Raw genomic sequence first — 21,236 nt, forward strand, 5'->3', positions numbered from 1 at the left:
CTCTATGATAGTATTATTTCGTCTCCACTCACAATAAGCCTTCTGGCTCAAGGTAAGAAGAAACTCGATTGTAATGATACAATGCTAGGATATATGAAACCCATCATTTGCGAATAAGGTTCATAGATTCATCAAGCAAAGTCCAACAATCAACTCTAAAATTGTTATTAAATCTTAACCAATCCGTCCAGTTAGTTCCGATGAACAGATAACCAAAATTTAATTCATTCAAAATTTTAATTAAACCATTTAAGCATATAATCCGGTCAAACCAAATTAAATTAGGCGGGTAGTTTGTATTTTGTATAGACCTAAGCTTAGAATTTGCTTAAAAACATTTTATAGTGAATAGACCACTATTTTTGGCACAACAATTGAATAGTACTCCCCCAGTTATATATAAACAGTACAGTTAATAATAGACATATTATAATTAATTATTATGTTCTCTCAAAAGAAAACTAGAAATTATGATTAATAAACTTCATTCTTTTTTGTTTTTTCAAATTTATAAAAAGAAGGGTGGGTATGTTTTGTTTCACAATTATTTATGAGAGCAACCCTACTGTCTGTGGTCCTAACGAGAGCTTCAAACTCAAGCTTCGCGCCCCGAAAACCAGTACTACTGTAAAAAACATAAACCTAATCTACTATGATATTATATAGTGTGTGTGTATATATATATATATATATATGCTCGTGTGCCTCTATCTGACACGACTAGCAATAATAACCATAGAAAAAGGGAAAAAAAAGAAAAAAGAAAAAAGAAAAAAAGTAAAAAAGAAAAAGTCCTGAGCTGAAGAACCACAGAAGGACTAGCCACGTGACAGTGTCTAAATAATATCACCCACAGGAGCAGAGTTGGCAAGTCATGATTGGTACACTTCTTATTTTCATAGTACGGACGACCTCGACTTCCTCAAAAATTAGTCTCTCTCTCGTACGGACAAACCATTGTTTATTTTGTTTACAGTTTACACTCCGAAGAGGAAGGTTTTGATGGAGTGCCGAAGCAGTGCTCCAAATTTCCCTGCTACTTTGGGGGTTCCAGCCTGTCCGGGTATTAATGGCAACCGACAGGAATGTTTGTTGTCTTCCACTTCACACACCTATTAGCCCTCTTTTAGTGTCACCGGATTGAGTGGTTGTCAGTCTCTCTTTATCCACGTTGCGTCAAAATACGCAATAGGCACCGAATTTCCATGCCTCTAAAAAAGCAAATCTTTGTTTCTCAAAAAATAAAAATAAAAAGCAAATCCTTAGTTGGATTGAGGAATAGTCTCATTGGGTTCACACATGTATTTGGCACTTATTCCTGTTTTTCTTCTTTTGGGAGGTGTCTGTTTTTTCCATTATGTTTACCCAAAAAAGAAAGAGATTAGGTTCTAAGACCTACTATATATTCTTTCTTTATTCATTGTCTAGGGTTGTGGTTGGCTTCTTCCTCTTCTACTTCTAGCTCCTAAAAATGCCAATAACAAAGTAGATAAGCTGATCAAATCAAATCAATCAATCAATCTTATGGTTTCTCTTTTTTCCTGGGCACTTTTTTAGGGTTTCTCAGATTTCCTCAATCTCTCTTTCTTGGTTTTCTAAGATCTCTCCCATCTTTGCTTCACTAATTCTAGTTTTCTTTTTTGTGCGGTTGTTGTTGTTGTTTTTTTTTTTCCTTTTCTAGATTTCGTTAACCGGGTTTCTATTTTGGGAAACCGTATCTGGGTCTTGCATAGTAGTTTGCAAGCTTTGATTTTAGATCCACTGTCTATTCTGCTTCGGTTCAGATTTCCGTAAAGTTCATCATTTTATTTTCTGGGTTTTTTTTTCCTGGAAATTCGCTCTTCTTGTTTGGAGAGTTTAGAGTACTGCAAGAAATGGTGAGGGGAAAAACTCAGATGAAGCGCATAGAAAATGCAGCAAGCAGGCAAGTAACCTTTTCAAAGCGAAGAAATGGGCTGCTAAAGAAGGCCTTTGAGCTCTCAGTTCTATGTGATGCTGAAGTTGCACTGATCATATTCTCTCCTAGAGGAAAGCTCTACGAGTTCTCAAGCTCTTGGTACGTTTTAGATTCTTAATTTTACTCATATTAAGAACCATAATTTCTTGCTGTTTTCATCTTCATCATTTGGTTGATAAATTCATGGATCTAGAAATAGTAGAGCCTGTTAACTTGGAAGTTAAACTGTCTCTTCTAGAAAACCAAAAAGATTTGTGCTAAAATAATAGTTGGCAAGGCAAGAATAATTGGCGATTTGCTAAAAAAATTGTTCTTTTTTTTTTTGGTTGAATTTTAATTATGTACAGAAATAAATAGAAGCATAATAGTAATATATTGTAGTAATTATAGTACTAAAATTTACTGAGGCTAGTACGACACCTGTACCATGTAGGTAAGTATCATGATTATTAACGAGCTGAATTTAATTATATGTCAAAGGCGTCTGATCTCTCTCGTCTTCATTCAATATTAATTGCCTACTGATTTTGTTCATTGTGTTTCCAGTTTTCCTGTCTTGATCTTCCAAACAATATTGGAGATTTTCAATGACTGTTGTTATTTTTCTCCTATATTTCCATCTACTTTTTTTTTTCTTTGTCTTGTTGCTTACAATGTTCATTTCCTTATTTCATGGTCCATAGGTGCGATCTTCCAAATAGTCTTGGAGATTTTTGATCTACTATGGTCATTACTGTCCAATATTTTTAAATAGTTATTTCATGGTCATAGGTAGTGTTAGTTTGTTGCTTTTGTGCAAGGAGAGGGAGAGAGAAAGAGAGATTTCATCTTTAAATCAACAGAAGAAACTAATCTTTCAGATATCTCCATCTATTGCCTGCCTGAAAAACAGCGTTTTTACTATTGCTTTTCTAAGAGAGCATGAACCAATTTACCCTATCACTAAAACGGTTTCGAATTCAGTGATACTAAAAGCATGGAACAGTATAATATTTGTTGTTCTGTCGATTTTGTAGCTAATCTAAAGATTGTTTATAGACATGACCCCTTGATTACATCTAAGTCATTGGTGACTGACAAGAAACTTGGAATCTTGTGATTGTTTGAGTGTCTTTGGTTGTTTGGTAGATATACTTAAAATCATGTGTTTTGTTATTTGAAAATATGTGTAAAAATACGTGTGAGTGAAAAAATATGTAAAAATACTTGTAATATTGTTTAATAATTAAAAATATATGTTTAAGTTGTTATACCAAACAGGGCCTTTATATCTCAAAAAAGAAAAAAGAAAAAAATAGTATGTGTTTGATAAAAGAGCTTAAATAATATTGTTCGGATGTTTTTGATATATGTACAAATAAAACAAGGTGAAAAAGAAAAAAGTGTAGATAATACTCAAAAGTATGCTTGAAATGCCCTACTAAATGGGGGCATAAAAAGAGTGCCTTCTGACATCTGAGAAAGGCATTGTTCTCAATGTTCTTATTGGTACTATTTATTATGTTTTTGAAATGGATTGGACCTCTGATCACCAACATCTCCATTTACCTATTGGTTTAACTTATCCTTGATATTGGTGTTAAAATATACTCGTTTATTTATTACCACTTGCTTTAAGCAATATTGGTAAATAAATAATTTTTTTGGTGGAAATATTGGTAAATAAATATATTAATTATATACGTATTGAGTTGATATTATTTTGCTTGAAAAAAGAATATATATACACACATATGGGATCAACTGAAGAAATCCTGTTTAAAATCTAACTCAATCAAGAGTCATATTTTTGTTTAAGGGCATGGGGGTAATTAAACACTTAGCTTATTAACACAACAAAAAAATCCAGTTTAATTACTAAATGTTTGCACTCAAAAAAAGCAATATGTTCATAAAATAAGTATAAGTAAAATGAGAATGTTAAGATGGATACATAAAAATACAAAGATATGACATGAAATGTAAAAAATTAGTTTAAAAGATATAGGTGGTTCCTATTAGTGAAAAGACATGGGAGAGTCGTTGCTTGAGATATTTTGATAATGTGCAAAGAAGAGAGATTAATACATCAATAAAGAATAAGACATAGGTGGTTCCTGTATATGATTTTAGTTAGGATAGAGCAAGGATGAAGAATACATGTGGTTGCCTCTATCTCAAAGTTTTTGAGACTAAAACTATATTGTTGTAGTTTGGTAAAATAAACTTTTTTGTCATGTGTAATTATAATGATTCTTCTACTTCTTTCAAGCCTTAAATAAGACAGGATATTTAAATTCATTTGAATTTGTGAATGAACCATAAACTTATGATTCAGACCTCAACCTACTAATTTTTTTGCTTCGTCTTTTATCAAGTTACATGCATTATTTGAGAGAGAAAAGGTGTTTGATTGTCATTTGATGGGAAATAGATAATAACTAGATTTGCTTCTTGACTAGGAATCTTTACCAGCAGATAAGCAAGCTAATACACCTCATTATTACTTGTATTGGCCTACCTAAGGATTGGTTTATTAGCTAATTGAATAAAAAGTATTCTGTTGTTTTTTTTATTTAAGTGGTTTTGAGTTTTAACTGCTTCGAGCATGGTAATTGGAAAAGTTAGAGCATTCACATTAAAACTCTCAAAAGCTAAAAATGCTATTTTTTAGCATCTTATTCCAAAAAAGCACATCACAACAAAGGTGTTAGTGTTAAAATTTTTAGCATATGAGCTAAAGTGGACTGCTATCTATGACAGTCCATTATAGCTCAAATCTTATAAATATAATAATATTTTAATACTATTTTAATTAAAATATCTTTTTTCTCTCTCCCTATTCCTTTTTTCTTCTCATCGGACTGAGATGCTAAATGCTAAATTTTTTGAAATGCTTGATGAGAATGCTCTTATATGCCCCGTTCATGATTGAGACAGTGACTAAAGTGCTGAAAATTAGAGATTTCACTTCTTACCGAAAAGTTAATGTGATTTATTGGTTCCATTTTTTCTTATTTTCTTCCCTTCTCTTTTATGATGTCGTTGGAGTCACTCACAGAAAAATAGGTAAACCGGCTGGAGTTTCAGGATGTCACAGTACTGCATCCTAGTTTTTGCTTAGCTGGATTTTAGAAGTTTGGAGCATATATGTGAAGCATGATCTAGCATATTGCACCACCCTAATCTACATTAAACTTAAGATTTGCATATAGTAAAAATGCATTTGGACCGAGCAAATTGCAAGTCCAGTCCTTCTAATTGAGCATTAAATTAAGCATTATTAAGTTTGAGAAAAAAGAAAAAAGGAAAAAAAGAAGAAGAAAGAAGATATCAGCAACATAAGCCCTCTTTCGCAAGAAATCTCCTTATAAATATACAATTTGTACTACTAACATACAAATGACTGAAACTAGGGCACAACTAAAAGCTAATTAGATTATTGAAGTTGAAAAAATGCATTAGATCACTAAGCGGCTTATCTATCACTTATAGTTATTTATTCAATTATTCATCGGTAGTTTACACATGTTCAAGTGCAACAGGAAAAACGTAATCACAACAGAGAACAAATATTCGCGCACATAAAGAAAAGGGTTTGTTTACGGAGTAAAAATCCAAAACGGTAAAAACATTATACAAAGCTCAACTTAACAAATCCATTTTAGAGATTGTTGCAATACAGACTAACTTATTAGACATCCAACACATGTAATAGACACTGTATTCGAGCTCTTTGCTTCTGTTGTAATAGCTGAACCAACCTTTAGTCTTCATAGTGATTTAGTACTGCAAGTCTATCACTGATCCCCAAACCAATCTTTTGGTTACTACATGGCCACTTGAAGATTTTGCAACATCTTCGTGGTTTAAATATTTCACAACAGCACCCTAACAAAATAGATGGTGATCATGTGTTTGGTAGTGAAATTTCCTCTCAAGTGTATATCAATTGGAGACCGTGAAAGATTTGAACACTTGGATAGAGGTTTTCTCTTGAATACTTGTTCTATCTTTCTTTATGGAATATATATTAGGGTTATTTTTCTTTCTTATAAGGTGTAAAAATCAAGGGTTGATCGGCTACAAATCAACTGAGAAGGCAAAGTTGGTTGCTTTCCATAAGAGGTTCACTTGATCAAAACTAGGCGAAACTTCTGTCCGATATTTTTAAAAAATTGCTTAATTTTGTTTGATCAAAATTCTCTAGACTTGCGCAGTGACACGTTTCATTTGACTTCAACATTAACTACACCAAATGATTACATATGACATTGAAAATTGTTGGGTTAAAATGAATTGACCCCTTGCAAATTAATTAATTACCCAAGTTAATTAATTAGTTAAATTACATGTAATAGCATGGTAGTATAAACAAATCACCAAACAACTAAATACAGCAGAAAATAAATTTGACACAGGTAATTTGTTTGCAAATGGGGAAAACCACTGAGGCAAAACCTCACTAGATGAATTTAAAGTCACCACTCCCAAGAATCCACTATTATCAATCACAAGCGGTTTTAAGTATAAAAAACCTTACCAAACCCTTTGGCCTATCCTGAAATACTAACTTACAGTTAAACCCTTACCTCAATACCCAATTGGACTTGTATTGTAGCAGCAATCTCTCTTTCAATGCACGAATCCCAGTACGTGACTAACTAATGATGCACAGATCCCAGTACGTGAACAACTCATCAACTCAAGGAAGATGTTAGCTGCAAAGTTCTCCAGTTCATTAACAATGAAGATCAGGAAGTTCCTTGGTCACAAAACTCTTGGCGTAAAGATGCAGTAGCTTCCACAGAGAGAATGATGAACTAGAGCAATTTCTGCCTCCGGTCACAATATGCATGTATATTTCTTGCAACTACTTATGATGACTCTTAAAATAATCCTTATATATATCTAGAGTTGTGAGAAAAGAAACCCTACACAATACATAGGAATATGCGTGTAATCAGATCTGAAAAGTTTAATTTCGTAATTCTCGACAGATACAGCTTGCATCAAGCTTCAACATTAAATCTCGATAGAAGCCTTTCTGTCGAGATTGCTGTCGAGTTTTAATGAACAATACTTCCTTCACTTGTTTCTTAGTCAGACTTGCATGGGTTCAATACTTAAGTTGAACACTTGTTTCTTGAAGTACTAAACTCCTCCTAGATCTAGCAAATTACAAGTAAAGTGCATTTTGTCTAATGATTAGCCAATTACATAAAAATGTCCCTAACAATCTCCCCCTTTGAAATCTGTGACAAAACCACAACAGACAAATGAATTATGAGAGAAGTCTTAAATCACTAAACTCATAACCACTTGTTGGATTACAAAAAAATCTAACCCTAACATAAACTCTTGAAAAACTATGCAAGAAGAGAGTTCATAGCATAGTAGACTTTCACAACCTGTTTTGAAACACTTAAACAAAACTTATCAAGGCGTCATATGTGAAATAGAAATAAAGATTGCATACATAAAGAAACATGTGTATAAAGATAGAAAAAAAACAACACACGTAGAGATAGGTGAAGAAAAAACATACATTATCATATATATGAAAATAAAGTACAATGTATGTAAAAAAAAATGGTCACAAGACCAGTGTACAAGAGGCTATAACTAAACAGAAAGAAAAGTACATATAAACCTCACTACATCCCTCAAAATATACAACTCCCCTATAAAAAAAATCCTATACTAACTCTCCCCTTAAGTACAAGACTACTCTTAAATCCAAAATTGCTCCCATTTTTGTCACGAATGACAAAGGGCAAGTCACTGAGAGGTTGTCATTTCATCATCACTAGAAGAGTTAGCATCATCCTTATTAGCCAAGGCCTCTGGAGAAGGAATGGGAGAGGGTGCAAAGCTAACCATGCGAGCTTGTCAGCGTGCAATGTGTCCTACTCAGGTGTTTATCTGACACATCTCATCAGTGAGATAGTCAAGACGAGCATCCATCCTCTGAAGCTGGGCCATGATGGCCTCAAGAGTCACACCAGCTGCCGAGGAAGAAGGAGCAGAGGAGGAAGGAGTCGAAGAAGAAGGTGGAATGGTAGAAGCTACAGGATCATCTGTCTCCACTTGTGGCCACTTCGATCGAAGCTGGGCCTCGCTCCGACGAAAAGAACCGGTGCTGATGGCACCCATAATGGTGAAAAGATGAGAGAGAGAGGAATAGGAATGGAGAAGTGCTGAAGGATCTGCATGATAGTAGAAAGAAAGATGAGCTTATTATGGGTAGCGGTATCCTGATACACATCTATGATAGATGTGATGAGGTTAGAGGGAAAGTCAATGCAAAGATCCTCCATCAAGGAAAGAAAAAAACAAGCACGAGGCTTAGTGATGGAGATATAGTGAGACAAAGGTGTAAGAGTGAATGTTATCACCATGTTAAGGAACCTCAGGCCTTTGGCAAAGCCAAGCATGGGGTGTTTGGCTTACCACCTCATATAGAAGGAGTCTCACAAAAGTAAGAGATAAGCTCGTCTCTGGACACAGTCTAAAGACGCTCATAGCCAGGGTAGTCAAGATGCGCAATCCTGGGAACGTGCAGTACCTTGGATATAAAATTTGAAGTAACTACGATATGTGTACCTCGAAATGTGGTAACAAAACGAGGTACAGAGGTATCGATGCTATGCATATTGGAGTAAACCTCCTGAATGAACATGACTGGACACCTTTCAGGTTTCCCAAGGAGGGACTCCCATCCTCGAGTCCGAATGACTTTGGGTAGAGCAATGTCGAAGAAGTCCAATAGAATAACCTAGCATTTCAGATGAACGCCACGATTTTGGAAGTTCTTAAAGAAGTTCATCATGGCCTTCTCATCACGGAACCGAATGTCAGAGGGAATAGGAGGATCAAAAGAGGATGACTCGAAAACACGAAAAGGGTTTTGAGTCGGAGTGGATTTGCGCACTTTGGGTGTTATGGCATGGTCTATCCGAGAGAGAGAGAGAGAGAGAGAGAGAGAGAGAGAGAGAGAGAGAGAGAGAGAGAACAGAACACATCACAAACCAGAAAAGGCAAGAGAGAGAGAGAGAGAGAGAGAGAGAGAGAGAGAGAGAGAGAGAGAGAGAGAGAACAGAACACATCACAAACCAGAAAAGGCATGAAAAGATATAACATATACATGAAAAATGCATGAATATGTGATGTGCAAAATTTAAAGCATCATGGGTAAAAACCCAATCCAAACCTACCAGCACTTAAACAACAATAATCAATCACACATCTAAAATGCATGAAACATTGTTATAATGCAATGAGAATGCAATGGCATACATTACCAAAACAACACAACCCAACCAAAAACCCCCAAAAAATTTCAAAAACCCAAAACCTAGGTCTAAAATGCGTGAATGCATGTAAATGAAGGGATTTAGAACACTTACCAAGAGATTGAAGCTTGATCTAGGCCGAAAAAGGAGTGGGAGAGGAGATTTGAGTGAAAGGAGAGTGTATGGGGTGAGAGAGAAGTGTTTTCTGTTGAGAGAGAAATGAAAAAGTGAAGTTTGAATTGCGCCTAAGCTATATATAGAAAATGTAGCTCAATGGATCAAAGTATTTGTCAAGATCTGTCGAGCACTAAATCTCAATAGAAATGAATTTGTTGAGGTGCGATCGAGATCTATTAATAACAAAATTCACCTCCATGGATCAAGAATCTGTCGAGAAGCTATCGAGCAAACAAAATGATCAGAAATATGGCTTGATGGATCGAAGAAGCTGTTGAGAATCTATCAAGGAGAAACCTAAAAATCTCAATGGATCGAGAATTTGTTGAGATCTATCGAGAAAAGAGAAAGCAGGCTCGATAGAAATGAATCTGTTGAGAAGTTGTCGAGCTTGAAGAAAAGGAGTTTTTCAAGGAAGAAAAACATAAAGAGATGAAAGCAACAAGCAAACTACTCAAACAAAGATCGAAATAACATGTTAAGCTCTTAAAATAGCTCCAAACATATATGCAAAGCATAAATCCAAAAAAACACATATATACACACACACTAAATAAGTCTAACCAATTTTATATTTCAAAAACAAGTTAAGACATTTTAGTGAACATATATTAACACATGTATTTCTTGTAATGACTAAATCACATTGTACCTGCATATGTATCAAAAGTAGTAAAGAATTTTGCGTATTGTGTGTGAAACATAGCAAGAGTGCATAAGTTTCTTATATTATGGCGATTTGAGATATGAGAAAATCTAATACACTCACACACAATCATAACTGTTTGATGGAGACTATCACCTTTGAAGTACATCATATAACTCCCACATCTCTTTGAAACATGCTTACAACTATTTTTAAAAACATTTTGAATATTTTTACTTTTATATTCTTTGCATATTTTTTTTTTGAACATATCATGCGAGGGCATATAAGAGAGAAAAGAAATACCTAATTATGTAAGCCAAAACATTACAAATTTGCTATGCCGAAACACATAGATGTTATACATGATTGGCGGGATTTAGTGATGAGATGGTTATTTATGTATTTCTCTAGTCATTCCCGTAAAAAAGAGTGATATGAGTATTAAGTATAAAAGATTACTTAATCGTATTCATCATCAACATGAGACACAAAGCTCACTTGCTTAGTTATGCATTAAAATGCTCATTTAAGTTACAAGAGATACAAAGTTTAGAAACTTTATTTCAATGACCATCCAAGGTACACAAATACCAATATACACATATAACACTGTTTTTGTATTTTTTTGATTTTTCAAAAAAAAAAATTTATTAAAAAAAAAAAAACAAAATAAAGCAAAAACTGAAAAAACCGCCAAACAAAAACATAAAGAAACACACAAAGCATAAAACTAGACTAACTCAAAAGCGAGAAAGCAAAACAAACAAGTAATGCAAAACATAAAAGGAAGAGAGAAAAAGTGACTGAATCACTTTGAGCTTTTTTCATTCCATACCTTGGAAGAACCTTTTCTTTGTGCGAAACTTTGATCCGGAGGTGAGGAGGAATAATTGAAACCATTCAAATTTGAAAGGAACATGAGGGCCTTGAGAAGATCTCCCAAAAGAGCAAGAGATGATGAAAACTGATTCTGATTTCCAGATAAGACCATACTATTGGTTTGCTGTGTGGCTAACCACTTATAGCAATTAGGACGTGTATGCCCTGAAGCTCCACAGTGATGACAGAAAAGCGGCTTCTTTTGTTGAGACTTTCTGTTGTTTGCCTTCTTAGTCCTAGGGTTTCTAGTCTCTTTCTTTTCAACCTCAGGAGGTGCTCCTAGAATAGATTTGTCATTTTCTAAGTTCTCACTAGCTATTTCAGTTTTAGATTCATTGTTCTCAGAATTAACATTATCAACAGGTGAGACAAACACAGTTGTACTAGAGAAGGCAATATTAAAAGAAGAGAAATCATACCCTAAACCGATTTTGTCAGAAGCATTTTTTTGAAAACCTAGCATCTCATCGAGTTTTGCACTGGAAGTCCTCTCCAATTGAGTTTTGATTTGAAACAGCTTGGTCCTTTCGACCAAGAGATTATTCTCAAATCACAGTGCTCTAATGACTTAATTGACTTCATCAACCTTGGTAGAGAGCTCCTCTCGATCTAGTTCCGCATCGCTTAGCTTTTTGGTGGCCAGCCTATATAGTTTCTCATGCTTCTCGGAAACCTTGTACAATTTAGCATAGACTGTATTAATGTCATCTTGATCGTCCATTTTCTCACAAATACATAAGAATATGTGAGTAATCAAATTTGAAAAGTTTGATTTCATAATTCTCGACAGATACAGCTTATGGTGAGCTTCAACATTAAATTTCGATAGAAGTCTTTATGTCGAGATTGCTGTCAAGTTTTAATGAACAATACTTTATTCACTTGTTTCTTAGTCAGACTTGCATGACTTCAATACTTAACTTGAATACTTGTTTCTTGAAGTACTAAACTCATCATAGATCTATCCAATTATAAGTAAAGTACGTTTTATCAAAAGATTAGCCAATTACATAAAAATGTTCCTAACAAAAACAATTACATTAAATTTTTGACATTATAAGTAAAATTTTGTAAAGATTACAACTTTATCTGTGTGAAAATAGCCAACACCTAAAATACCTAATAGAAGTCATTTGGCTTTAAAATTGAGAAAGGCAAATGATGGCCGTGCATGTACGTTTGAAGACGTTATTTTGCTTCGGGTGTTCATTTGTCTAGCATTAATAAAGTTTGTTTTACTTTCTTCTTCTTAATATTTATCTTCTTTTTTGTTTAAGTTAGGCATTGCAAACACTATGGGAAGAAGAATCACATTAAAGTGAAAATGAGAGGGTGTTCATGGGTCAGGTTAAGGAGGTTTTTTCAATCCAACCCACTATGATTAGGTTAAAAAAACCTCAACCTAACTCAACCCATCACATGGGGGTCTAACCCAACCCATGTGGGTTTGGTTGGACTTTTTTTTTTTTAATAATTTTTTTTATTATTAAAAAAAAAAACATAAGCATTAGAATAACATCAACTAGCAGTATTACAAGTGACCCTACCATCTTCCAAAAATTTCAAGCATAGCACCATACACAAATTGTCTAACCAACACAAATAACCAAACCAAATGACATTTAGATAGTAAGATATCAAATAGTTTTTTTTTTAATTCAACTTAGTTTAGAAATAAAATAGAATAGTTGCAGTATTACAACTGTTTGTTGCCCCTTGCCATCTTCAGAAAATTCTAAATGGTAGCATCATTGTACTCAAATTCTAAGTAGGAAGAAATGAAAGTGAGAGACTGAGAGTTAAAATGAGAAAATAAGTTAGGATTTTTGTTTTATATTAGGGAGAGTGGTAAGAGAGTAATTAACAAAAACATATAATATATATTTTAAATATAAGTGATTTAGGCGTATTTGTGAATCTCTTGACCCAAATCTAACCCAACCTATAACACAAATTTTTTTGGCAACCCATCAACCCCTAAAAACTAACCTAACAAGTAGGTCAGTTTTGGCAGATGGACAAGTGGATATTTTATCGAGTATTGCCTCATTAAAGTGGTTCTCCAAGTTTAAACTTTTTATACTACCATGTAGGTTTTATTTAGTTATAAAAAAGTACTTAATCTTCAACATCGCATGAACTTGCATAATCTTCATATTTAAATTTCATTTAACTTTGAAACTTGATTTACTCTAAAATTGAAGTTGTAAATCGTCAATACCTGATTAAAGTGGCCAGCCAGCATCAGTTCTTAAATCTTAAATCTCCATAACATTTTGATAATTGTTGCATTATATTTCATCTACGGACGTCGTACGCGTAGCCGGTCAATCATTTATTAAAGCCCTCAAGTCACAACATTGCATTGTTTCACAGTTGTATTATTCTTGAATTCACTGGCTTGTCATAATTTTGTTGTCACCACTGAACCATTGATTGCCTTGTTGCATCCAACAGTCACAGATTCCCGTCATTATGCAGGTTGTCTTGTCAGTTGTCATTCATGCTACTGTTATATTATTGTTCTTCTTGGTTGATAATTCCGTATCACTATTGGCTCATAAGCTTCAAGTACTGTCATACCTGTTTGATGTTTGCACTGAAGAAGATGAAATTTTCAATCATGTGAAATATTAAAAGTAAAAAAAGTTCGTTTTCAGTGAAAAAACAAGGTTGCTTTTGGCTGTCAGTTGCTTTTGACTAATACATTAAGAAATATTTGGCGCAGGAACTCATTGGGCGTGTTTATTCCTTAGAACTAGGTTGATCTTATTTAAATATGAATAAGCAAGCACCCTAACTTAGGAGGAAATTAGCTGCATATTTCAAGTATTAGGGCATGAAGGCATATTGGTTGATCAAGCAAACTACAATTATTAAAATTTTGACATTTTAGATTTTAAATTGTTATTATCTCAATTTTAGTTGTTTTTAGTGCTTTCCTAATCAAATTAGAATCCAAATATTGAAACGTGTCAATTAGAATTTCTTTTAGACTGTTATTATTATTATTATTACCTAGTAATCAAGTTTTATGGTGCCTTTATATAGGCCTAGAACCTCTAAAACGAAAATCAATTTTTTGGTTGAATTTTATAAAATATTTAAGGGGATAAGAAATGAGTTATGCTAAATAGGTTATCTTATAGCTCTAACCTAGCCTTTTAATGGCTTGTTTGGAAGTTTAGAGAGGGAGGAGAGTAGAGGGGAGTAGAGGGGAGGGGAGTAGTGGGGAGGAGAGTAGAGGATAATGATTCCCCTCCACTTTGTTTGGATGTTTTTAAAATTAGTAAGGGGGGAGGGAGTAATTAGCCCTTCCCCTTGTGTAATTTTGTTAATATAATAAGGGTAAATTAGGTAATTTACTTGGTCAATAGTTTATGTACTTTACTCTCCCTCCAAATCTCTCCAATTTGAGAGAATTAAAAATGGGGGGCTAGAGGGAGTTGAAACCCCTCCAAACCCCTCCAAACTCCTCCCTCTCATTTCTTAAAAAACTTCCAAATAAGGTAATTGGATTACTCTCTCTCCCTCTACTCTACTCCCCCTTCATTTTTAAACATCCAAACAAGCCATAAGGGTTGGGTTGATTCGGTATGACTTGTATTTTTTTAAATAAAAAAATAAAAAAACTTAGTCATATTGTTTGTCTTTCTTTTAATATAAAGAAGAGAACAAATAAATAAAAGCACTCAAAAATAAAATTTTAATAATACATAAAATCTTTAAATTTACAATTTTAAAGTTAAATAATACTTAAATACTTAACGTTAATAAGCGAAAGAAAAGAGCTACAAAAAAAACTGAAAAGTTTGTGTGTTAAAAAATGGGTTGATATGCAGGACACCTCGACCCAACTAGGTCTTAAACGGTTTTGAGTTGACCAATTTTCTATGGGTACAAAAAACATCTACTTATACCCATATTTTTCCTATGAGTTCAAGCAGATTAACGGGTTTAGTTCCAATTTTGCCACGTCTACCTACTAGTCTAAAGTTCTTATAGAATTAGGTTTCTAGAAGAGTTATGTCGTTCGCCTGTTTTAGATTCAGTTTCTACGTGCCAATACTGTATTAGTTGGTATTAGAGGATAGGTTCCTGCTATAACATGAAAAGGAGCATATGGGTGAAGGCAAGCTGCCATAGATGACATGAATGTAATGAGCAACTAGAGGCATGCTTTCAACGGATGGAGGAGCTGTTTGATGCAGTGTCAAACCAACTCACTGCCTTGTCCATTTTCAGTAGGCTTGAAAACTGCCGCCCAAATCCACGTTATATTGCAGGTTAGTTCTATATATCTTGGAGGTCAGTTCTTTATGTAATAGAACCTTACAAGAGGGTTATGTAGACTAAGTGTTTGATGAGAGTCCAAAGAGTATTCTTATAAATATGAAAACACATACACCTGTTGACTTGAATAACCTTGTATTGTTAGATTAAAGTTCCAAAGAAAGCAATTTTGGTGAAGGTGGATGATTTCACTTGGAAAGATATGTTTTTTAATTGTTCCTCAATCAGCATAAGATTGAATCTTAAGGGTTCTTATCTTTGTGAGAAGAAAGAGGAAATATTTGATCATATTTGGAAAGAATTCGTGGAGTGAGATTCAATTCCATGAGATTCAATAGATGAAAGGATGAAATTGGGCCAATTTTTCAAACAAAGTTGTATGAGTAACGATAATTTATTCTTTGTGGAATATTGGCTGTAAAACTTTCGGATGGGTTTTCCTTAATATTGGTTGATTGAGCGAATGGTTTTTTTTTTTTTTTTTTTTTTAAATATATCTTATGTGATTTTTAGAAATTTAGATTTTAGGTTGTTATTTACTCAATTTGGGCATTTTTAATGGTTTTCTAGTCAAATTAGGGTAAAAAATATATATTAAGGGATCAATTAGGATATTTTTTAGAATGTCGAACTGTAAGCTGTGTCATTTCATTTCAAAACCAATTGATAATGAAGAACACACTCATATCTTTTATAACATTCGATATCATGCCGCATAGGCCTGTTTTTAGAGTAGTTATAAGGAGTCAAATTATGGCCCCAACATTAGAATATTTTTGACTTGGTTAATCAAGTTTATGGTGCTTTTATATAAGCAAAGCAAAATTCAACTTTCTAGTTTAATTTTATAAAAATTTGAGAGGGAGAGAGTGTTTCACTTTTCCCTTCCCTACTAGCCAAAAATTCTTGTAAAATTAAATTTGTAGAGGAGTTGCATTGTCCGTGTGTTTTAAATTCAACTTTTACAAGCCTATGCAACATCAGTTTATGAGACATCCATTCTGGATCTTTAGAGTCCTAGAATGTTGGAAAGAATAGTTCTAAATAACTAGGAATGGGAACATGACATTATTAAAACTTCTGTGCGTTATTTTTTTTGGGTTAAAATACATTGTTAGTCTTTAAACTCTTGTCTATAAGAACTTTTCATTTCTAAATTTTAAAGTGGTTGCTTTTAATCAATAAGAAACTTAAAGTGATCATTTTTAATCCCTAAAAATACTTAAAGACGTTGATTTTTTTTTTTTTTTTGAGAAAGAAAAGACGTTGATTTTAATCAAATTAAAATGATATTTTTTAGTCTCTATGGAACGTGTTAGTATTTAGTTGATCACGCCATGTGAGAAATTATAAGCTGTGTGTGTTTAGTTTTAAAGACCATTAACGTATTTAAGCCTTTCAAAAATAACTACTAGAATATCGGACATATTATGTAATAGCATGTGGTAATAATTCAACAAATGATTAGGAGATCAATTTATAGGTGAACTAATTGTTTTGGAACTAAAATTTAGTTAGGTTTCATAATAAGGTTAAGTATATTATGACGGACAAAATTGATAGAGAGATTGATTAATTATGATGTACTAAAATGTTAGTTGTTTTGAAAATAAAATGTTAAATCGCATTTTTGCACCTTAAAAGTTGGGGAAAGTTTTATTTCTTTCTTAAACTTTTGATTTTAGGAATTTAACCTTAAATTTTGTAATTTCTTTAGTATGAACTTATTAATACTTTTTATGACACGAAAAGCTCATCTATCAGTTTGGTAGAATTTGGGGACTGACGGAAGAACTTTCATACAATTAAGAAATCAAAACATGTAAACAAGATAATAAAGTTTAAGGTGATTTGGTTAACTTGATGACCACTCTCCTGATAATGTCAAGCAAAGTCTATTATCAACTATATGGATTACAAAGACTTGATCATCTCTACAAACTATACTTACAATCACTTACAAATTCAAACCAATTCACAAAAACAGATACAAGCAAACCTAAATTTCGTTAATTTAAAAAAAAAAAAAAAATCTCTTAGTTCCAATTCACAAACTTAATACTTACAATCACAAAACCCAATATAAATAACAATGCTTTCATACTAACGTAATAAACAAATCCTCAACTCACACATGGGTGTCTTTTGACCAAAAAAATTATCATTCATTTTTAGCCATTAACCAAAACACTCATTTACATCAGTGCAAACATTTGATACTCAGTCTACACCCATTCTTATACAAGTGTTGTCATTCTAATTTTGGCCTCCAACAAAGTTTCCAAGACTGGTGGTAGGTCTTTTGTCAATTCTTCACTTTATTGTCAGATTGTCAATACTCTACAAAATCTGACCCTTATAAGGCTTAATATTGCATTTGTTGTAATCAAAATCCGTCAATTTATGCATTATCTATCTGTTGATCATTGGAGTATTGTCAAGCATATTTAATGCAATCTCAAGCACATTGTTCACTATGGCCTTCCTATCTTCAAGCATTTTCAAATGTATATTGAGCTCTAGTGCTTTTACTTTTTTTCCTTGTCCATAAGCTTATCACTAGGTCCTCTTGAGTATAAAGCAGCTGCTGAACTTGTTGCCCAACTATCTTGGATTCAATCACCATTATGTGAACTTGGTATCTCACTATCCACTGTGCCTACACTAGATGTTACAATATTAATACTACTTATCCCATTGTCAATCCGGTTTTCGATGTATACACTAGACATGGGAAGTGAGATTTTCATTTTTTTCGTAACAAGCTTTCCTCTAGCGAACCTTCACCTTGAGGGGCGTGTTAGATAATGTGTAAATAATGTGTATTTGAAATTTTTATTTCAAGTTTGTATGTTTGAATTTTTGATTCATTTGATTTCTTATCATGTATCTAAAACTATAAATACAATATCTCTTTCATTCTCATATGCAATGAGAGATTACATTAAAATCATTTCTCTGTTATAATTTGGAGAACCAATTTATCCAAAATTAATTAATGGAAGTTTTCACATAGAAATAGAAACAAACAGTAATGTTTAGGATTAAAATTAAAAGGGTCAAGTTTAAGTCTAGTGTCCAGTAGTACTGGACCCGTTGAAATAATGACATGTCAAACAAAAGTGATAATTAACATGAGAAAGATTACAAACTTGTTAAACATTTGTGATCTTGATACCTTTATATACCGGCAAGTCAAGCCGCCTATATTAATTTAAAGTTGATATGAGAAGTGTATACTAATGAAAGATGTAAAAATGTGGTTTCCATGTTTTCTCTTCTTGTTGTGAACTGGAGATGCTTCAGTATGAGCAAGACGATAGAACGTTATCAGAAGAGATCCAAGGACCAAGGACTCAACGGAAAATCTGAAGGAACAAATCAGGTTTGCCCTCCATTTGCTTTTAGTATAGGAGATGACAATAGCTAGCAACATAAGATACAAATCCTTTGCTAATAATATTCTCGATTTCTTCATAATGATGAAAATTTATCTTTTAATTATCTAGAAAGCACATTATTCTCTACTAAATTGCTGGAGTTGTAGTTTTTGTCATCATGAAAATCTGTCATTAATTGTGGCATAAATGCAGCCTCATCCGCCATGACCAAATAACTTTTCTTAAATTCCATTATCCCCTCATATATATGTCTCTTGTAGCCATGCATCATCAGCAAGTTGAAATATATATGGGATGAAGTGTATATTGTTATGATTCATTTGGGAATTAGTCTCATGCTATAGTACAATGAAAGAGTTTGCACAATGTGCCACAACCAAGCTGTTAGGAATTTCCCCTTTTTATTCCAACGAACATATTTGCTAAAGTTCCAAAATCAACCTTGCAACCAACACGTTCATGAGAATTTGAGGGCAGAATGGAAGTACATGAGTATGTAAATGATGATGGCTAAGGTTCATCACTCCATGAGAGATACTTCAACTTATATATGATGGTTCTCCAAGTAGTATTAATGTTTTATCTTTGTACATAGAAGTGTCAAAGAAAACAGCATAACATGATCATGCTTGTAAACATATTATACAGTTTTGGTTATTGTTTTAATTTGCATGCAGCATGTGAAGGAAGACACTCAGAGCTTGGAAAAGAAACTCGAGCTTCTTGAAGTATCTAAACGGTTCGAGACCTAGTTCAAAACTCAACACTAGAAGATTCTTTGTAGTTTCTTTTGTTTATCATTATTACAGTCTGTTTATACTTTGAAATTTGAATATTATAGAAAACTCTTGGGAGATGGTTTGGAATTATGTCCAATTGATGAGCTACAACAGGTTGAGAACCAGTTGGAGCGAAGCCTAACTAAAATTAGGGCAAGAAAGGTAAATCCAACTTCACAAATATATAAATATATATATATATATATATGTTTATAAAAAATATATATATAAATATATATAATTTTTTTTTTTTTAACAAATATTATGATAATTTTTTTTTTTTTTTACAAATATTATGAACAGTAACTTCAAACTTGTGGTTAGCGCACTTTTCTTTTTCTTTCTTTCTTTCGGAGTAAGCACAGTAGATGTTAACTATGGTCGGGATCAGTATTTGTGAACATTATACAATATCATGAAACTTACTTTTACTACATAGAGCTAAGTACATTATTGACGCTGTAACGCACTTGACTGTGCATATGTACGCAGAACCAATTATATAGGGAGCAAATTGAACAGTTAAGGGAACAGGTAAAGATGTAACACAACTGTTTGTGGTTTGTATCTCCAAGATAGTATTGATTGTGTTTGACATATTTTCATTTGGCTTTATTTAGGAGAAATTTCAATTGGAAGAGAATGCAAAGTTACGTGCCAAGGTAAATTCATTTCGTCCCAATTTTCCTTTGAACTTTAAGTTATATGGACATCTCTAAACAGTTCTTGCACCAAAATTCTGAGATGGTGCATAGAGATTAAGTTATCTCTAATATAATATTGAAACTTTTAAATTAGTTTGTGATATATTAACAAGAACACATTCTAGCCCAGAAGATATATAGTTTGTTTTTGAGTTATGTACGACTTGTAATAAGTGTAGCATCAATATGTGCAGTGTGGCCTGCCACCACTACACCCATCAAGCAAACAGAGAGAAGTGAACAGACGAAGTCTGGACGTGGAAACAGAATTGTTCATAGGACCACCTAAAAGATGAAGTGGGCACTACAGCTATAAAAAAAAAATATATAGTTATTCTGAAACCTATACAGATTAAAGGCTTTAATGGCTTTAATGGTCTTGTTACTGTGTGTTGACAATACAATAGTGCAGCCAAATAATAAATTGTGTGAGTTCATGTGCTCTGGCAAAAGAAAATTGGGCCATATATCATATATAGTGTTGTTTGTTTGGCCAAAACTACTCAGACAGAACTCGATAAAACTGTATATGACCAGATGATTTATTGTATCATTTTCCTTTTTGCTTTATATGTAAGTGTTCTTTTTATTTTCAATTTCTTTTGTAAGTGATATTCTCTTTATGGTATACCCACCAGGAACTAGTAGTAACTGTTTTAGTAAATGGCCACAGTTTCTGGTTTAGTATACAGGTTTGCATGTTTTTGTAATTATTGTTGTTTATGCCATTCTTAATGTAGTAGTTATACTTGTATCAACTAATTGTCATAAACGTATATTATTTTCTTTTTGTGTGTGAATTTCTTGAAGGGTAGCTAGAGAGCCTTTTGAATTTGATGGTTGATGATGGTTGATGCTTGCATGCTTTAGTACACATAGACTACGGTTGAAATACTCTATTTTTTTTCCCCTTCCAACACTAGGATTGATTTCTGTTTACATCCGTTTATTTATTATGCAGCATAATTTATCCATCAAGTTCAATTATGACAAATTTTAAATTCTGGATTAATCAGATATGCATAAATGATACTAGTTGCAATATCTGGAAAAATGTAATATAATTATTTTATAAGAATGTATATGAAAAACATAATTAAATAAAAAAAATTTAAATTACTTA

At 33.0% G+C, this 21,236-nt stretch overlaps 1 protein-coding gene across 2 annotated transcripts; it reads left to right on the top strand.

Annotated features, from left to right (window-relative positions):
* Window positions 1–1,284: 1,284 nt before the first annotated feature.
* On the top strand, window positions 1,285–20,709 carry LOC111989313 (agamous-like MADS-box protein AGL19). 2 transcript variants are annotated; one of them, XM_024021101.2, is made up of 7 exons: window positions 1,288–2,056; window positions 18,536–18,614; window positions 19,308–19,369; window positions 19,472–19,571; window positions 19,902–19,943; window positions 20,030–20,071; window positions 20,308–20,709. In XM_024021101.2, exons 1-7 carry the CDS (start codon window positions 1,875–1,877, stop codon window positions 20,407–20,409), a joined length of 609 nt encoding a protein of 202 aa, XP_023876869.1. In that variant the 5' UTR covers window positions 1,288–1,874; the 3' UTR covers window positions 20,410–20,709. The 2 variants fall into 2 exon arrangements, with proteins under 2 accessions (XP_065619550.1, XP_023876869.1); XM_065763478.1 differs by lacking the exon at window positions 19,902–19,943 and having other exon boundaries at window positions 1,285–2,056.
* Window positions 20,710–21,236: the final 527 nt, after the last annotated feature.

Source organism: Quercus suber, unplaced genomic scaffold, assembly GCF_002906115.3.
Source record: "Quercus suber isolate HL8 unplaced genomic scaffold, Cork oak 2.0 scaffold_509, whole genome shotgun sequence".
NCBI lineage: Eukaryota > Viridiplantae > Streptophyta > Magnoliopsida > Fagales > Fagaceae > Quercus > Quercus suber.

Bases quoted from the DNA above. Each gene is read 5' to 3' on its own strand.
- LOC111989313 (XM_024021101.2), top strand. From the start codon at position 1,875: ATGGTGAGGGGAAAAACTCAGATGAAGCGCATAGAAAATGCAGCAAGC. The intron at 2,057-18,535 runs GTACGTTTTAGA...GAGATGCTTCAG, and splicing joins TACGAGTTCTCAAGCTCTTG to TATGAGCAAGACGATAGAAC. The intron at 19,572-19,901 runs GTAAATCCAACT...ATATGTACGCAG, and splicing joins CTAAAATTAGGGCAAGAAAG to AACCAATTATATAGGGAGCA.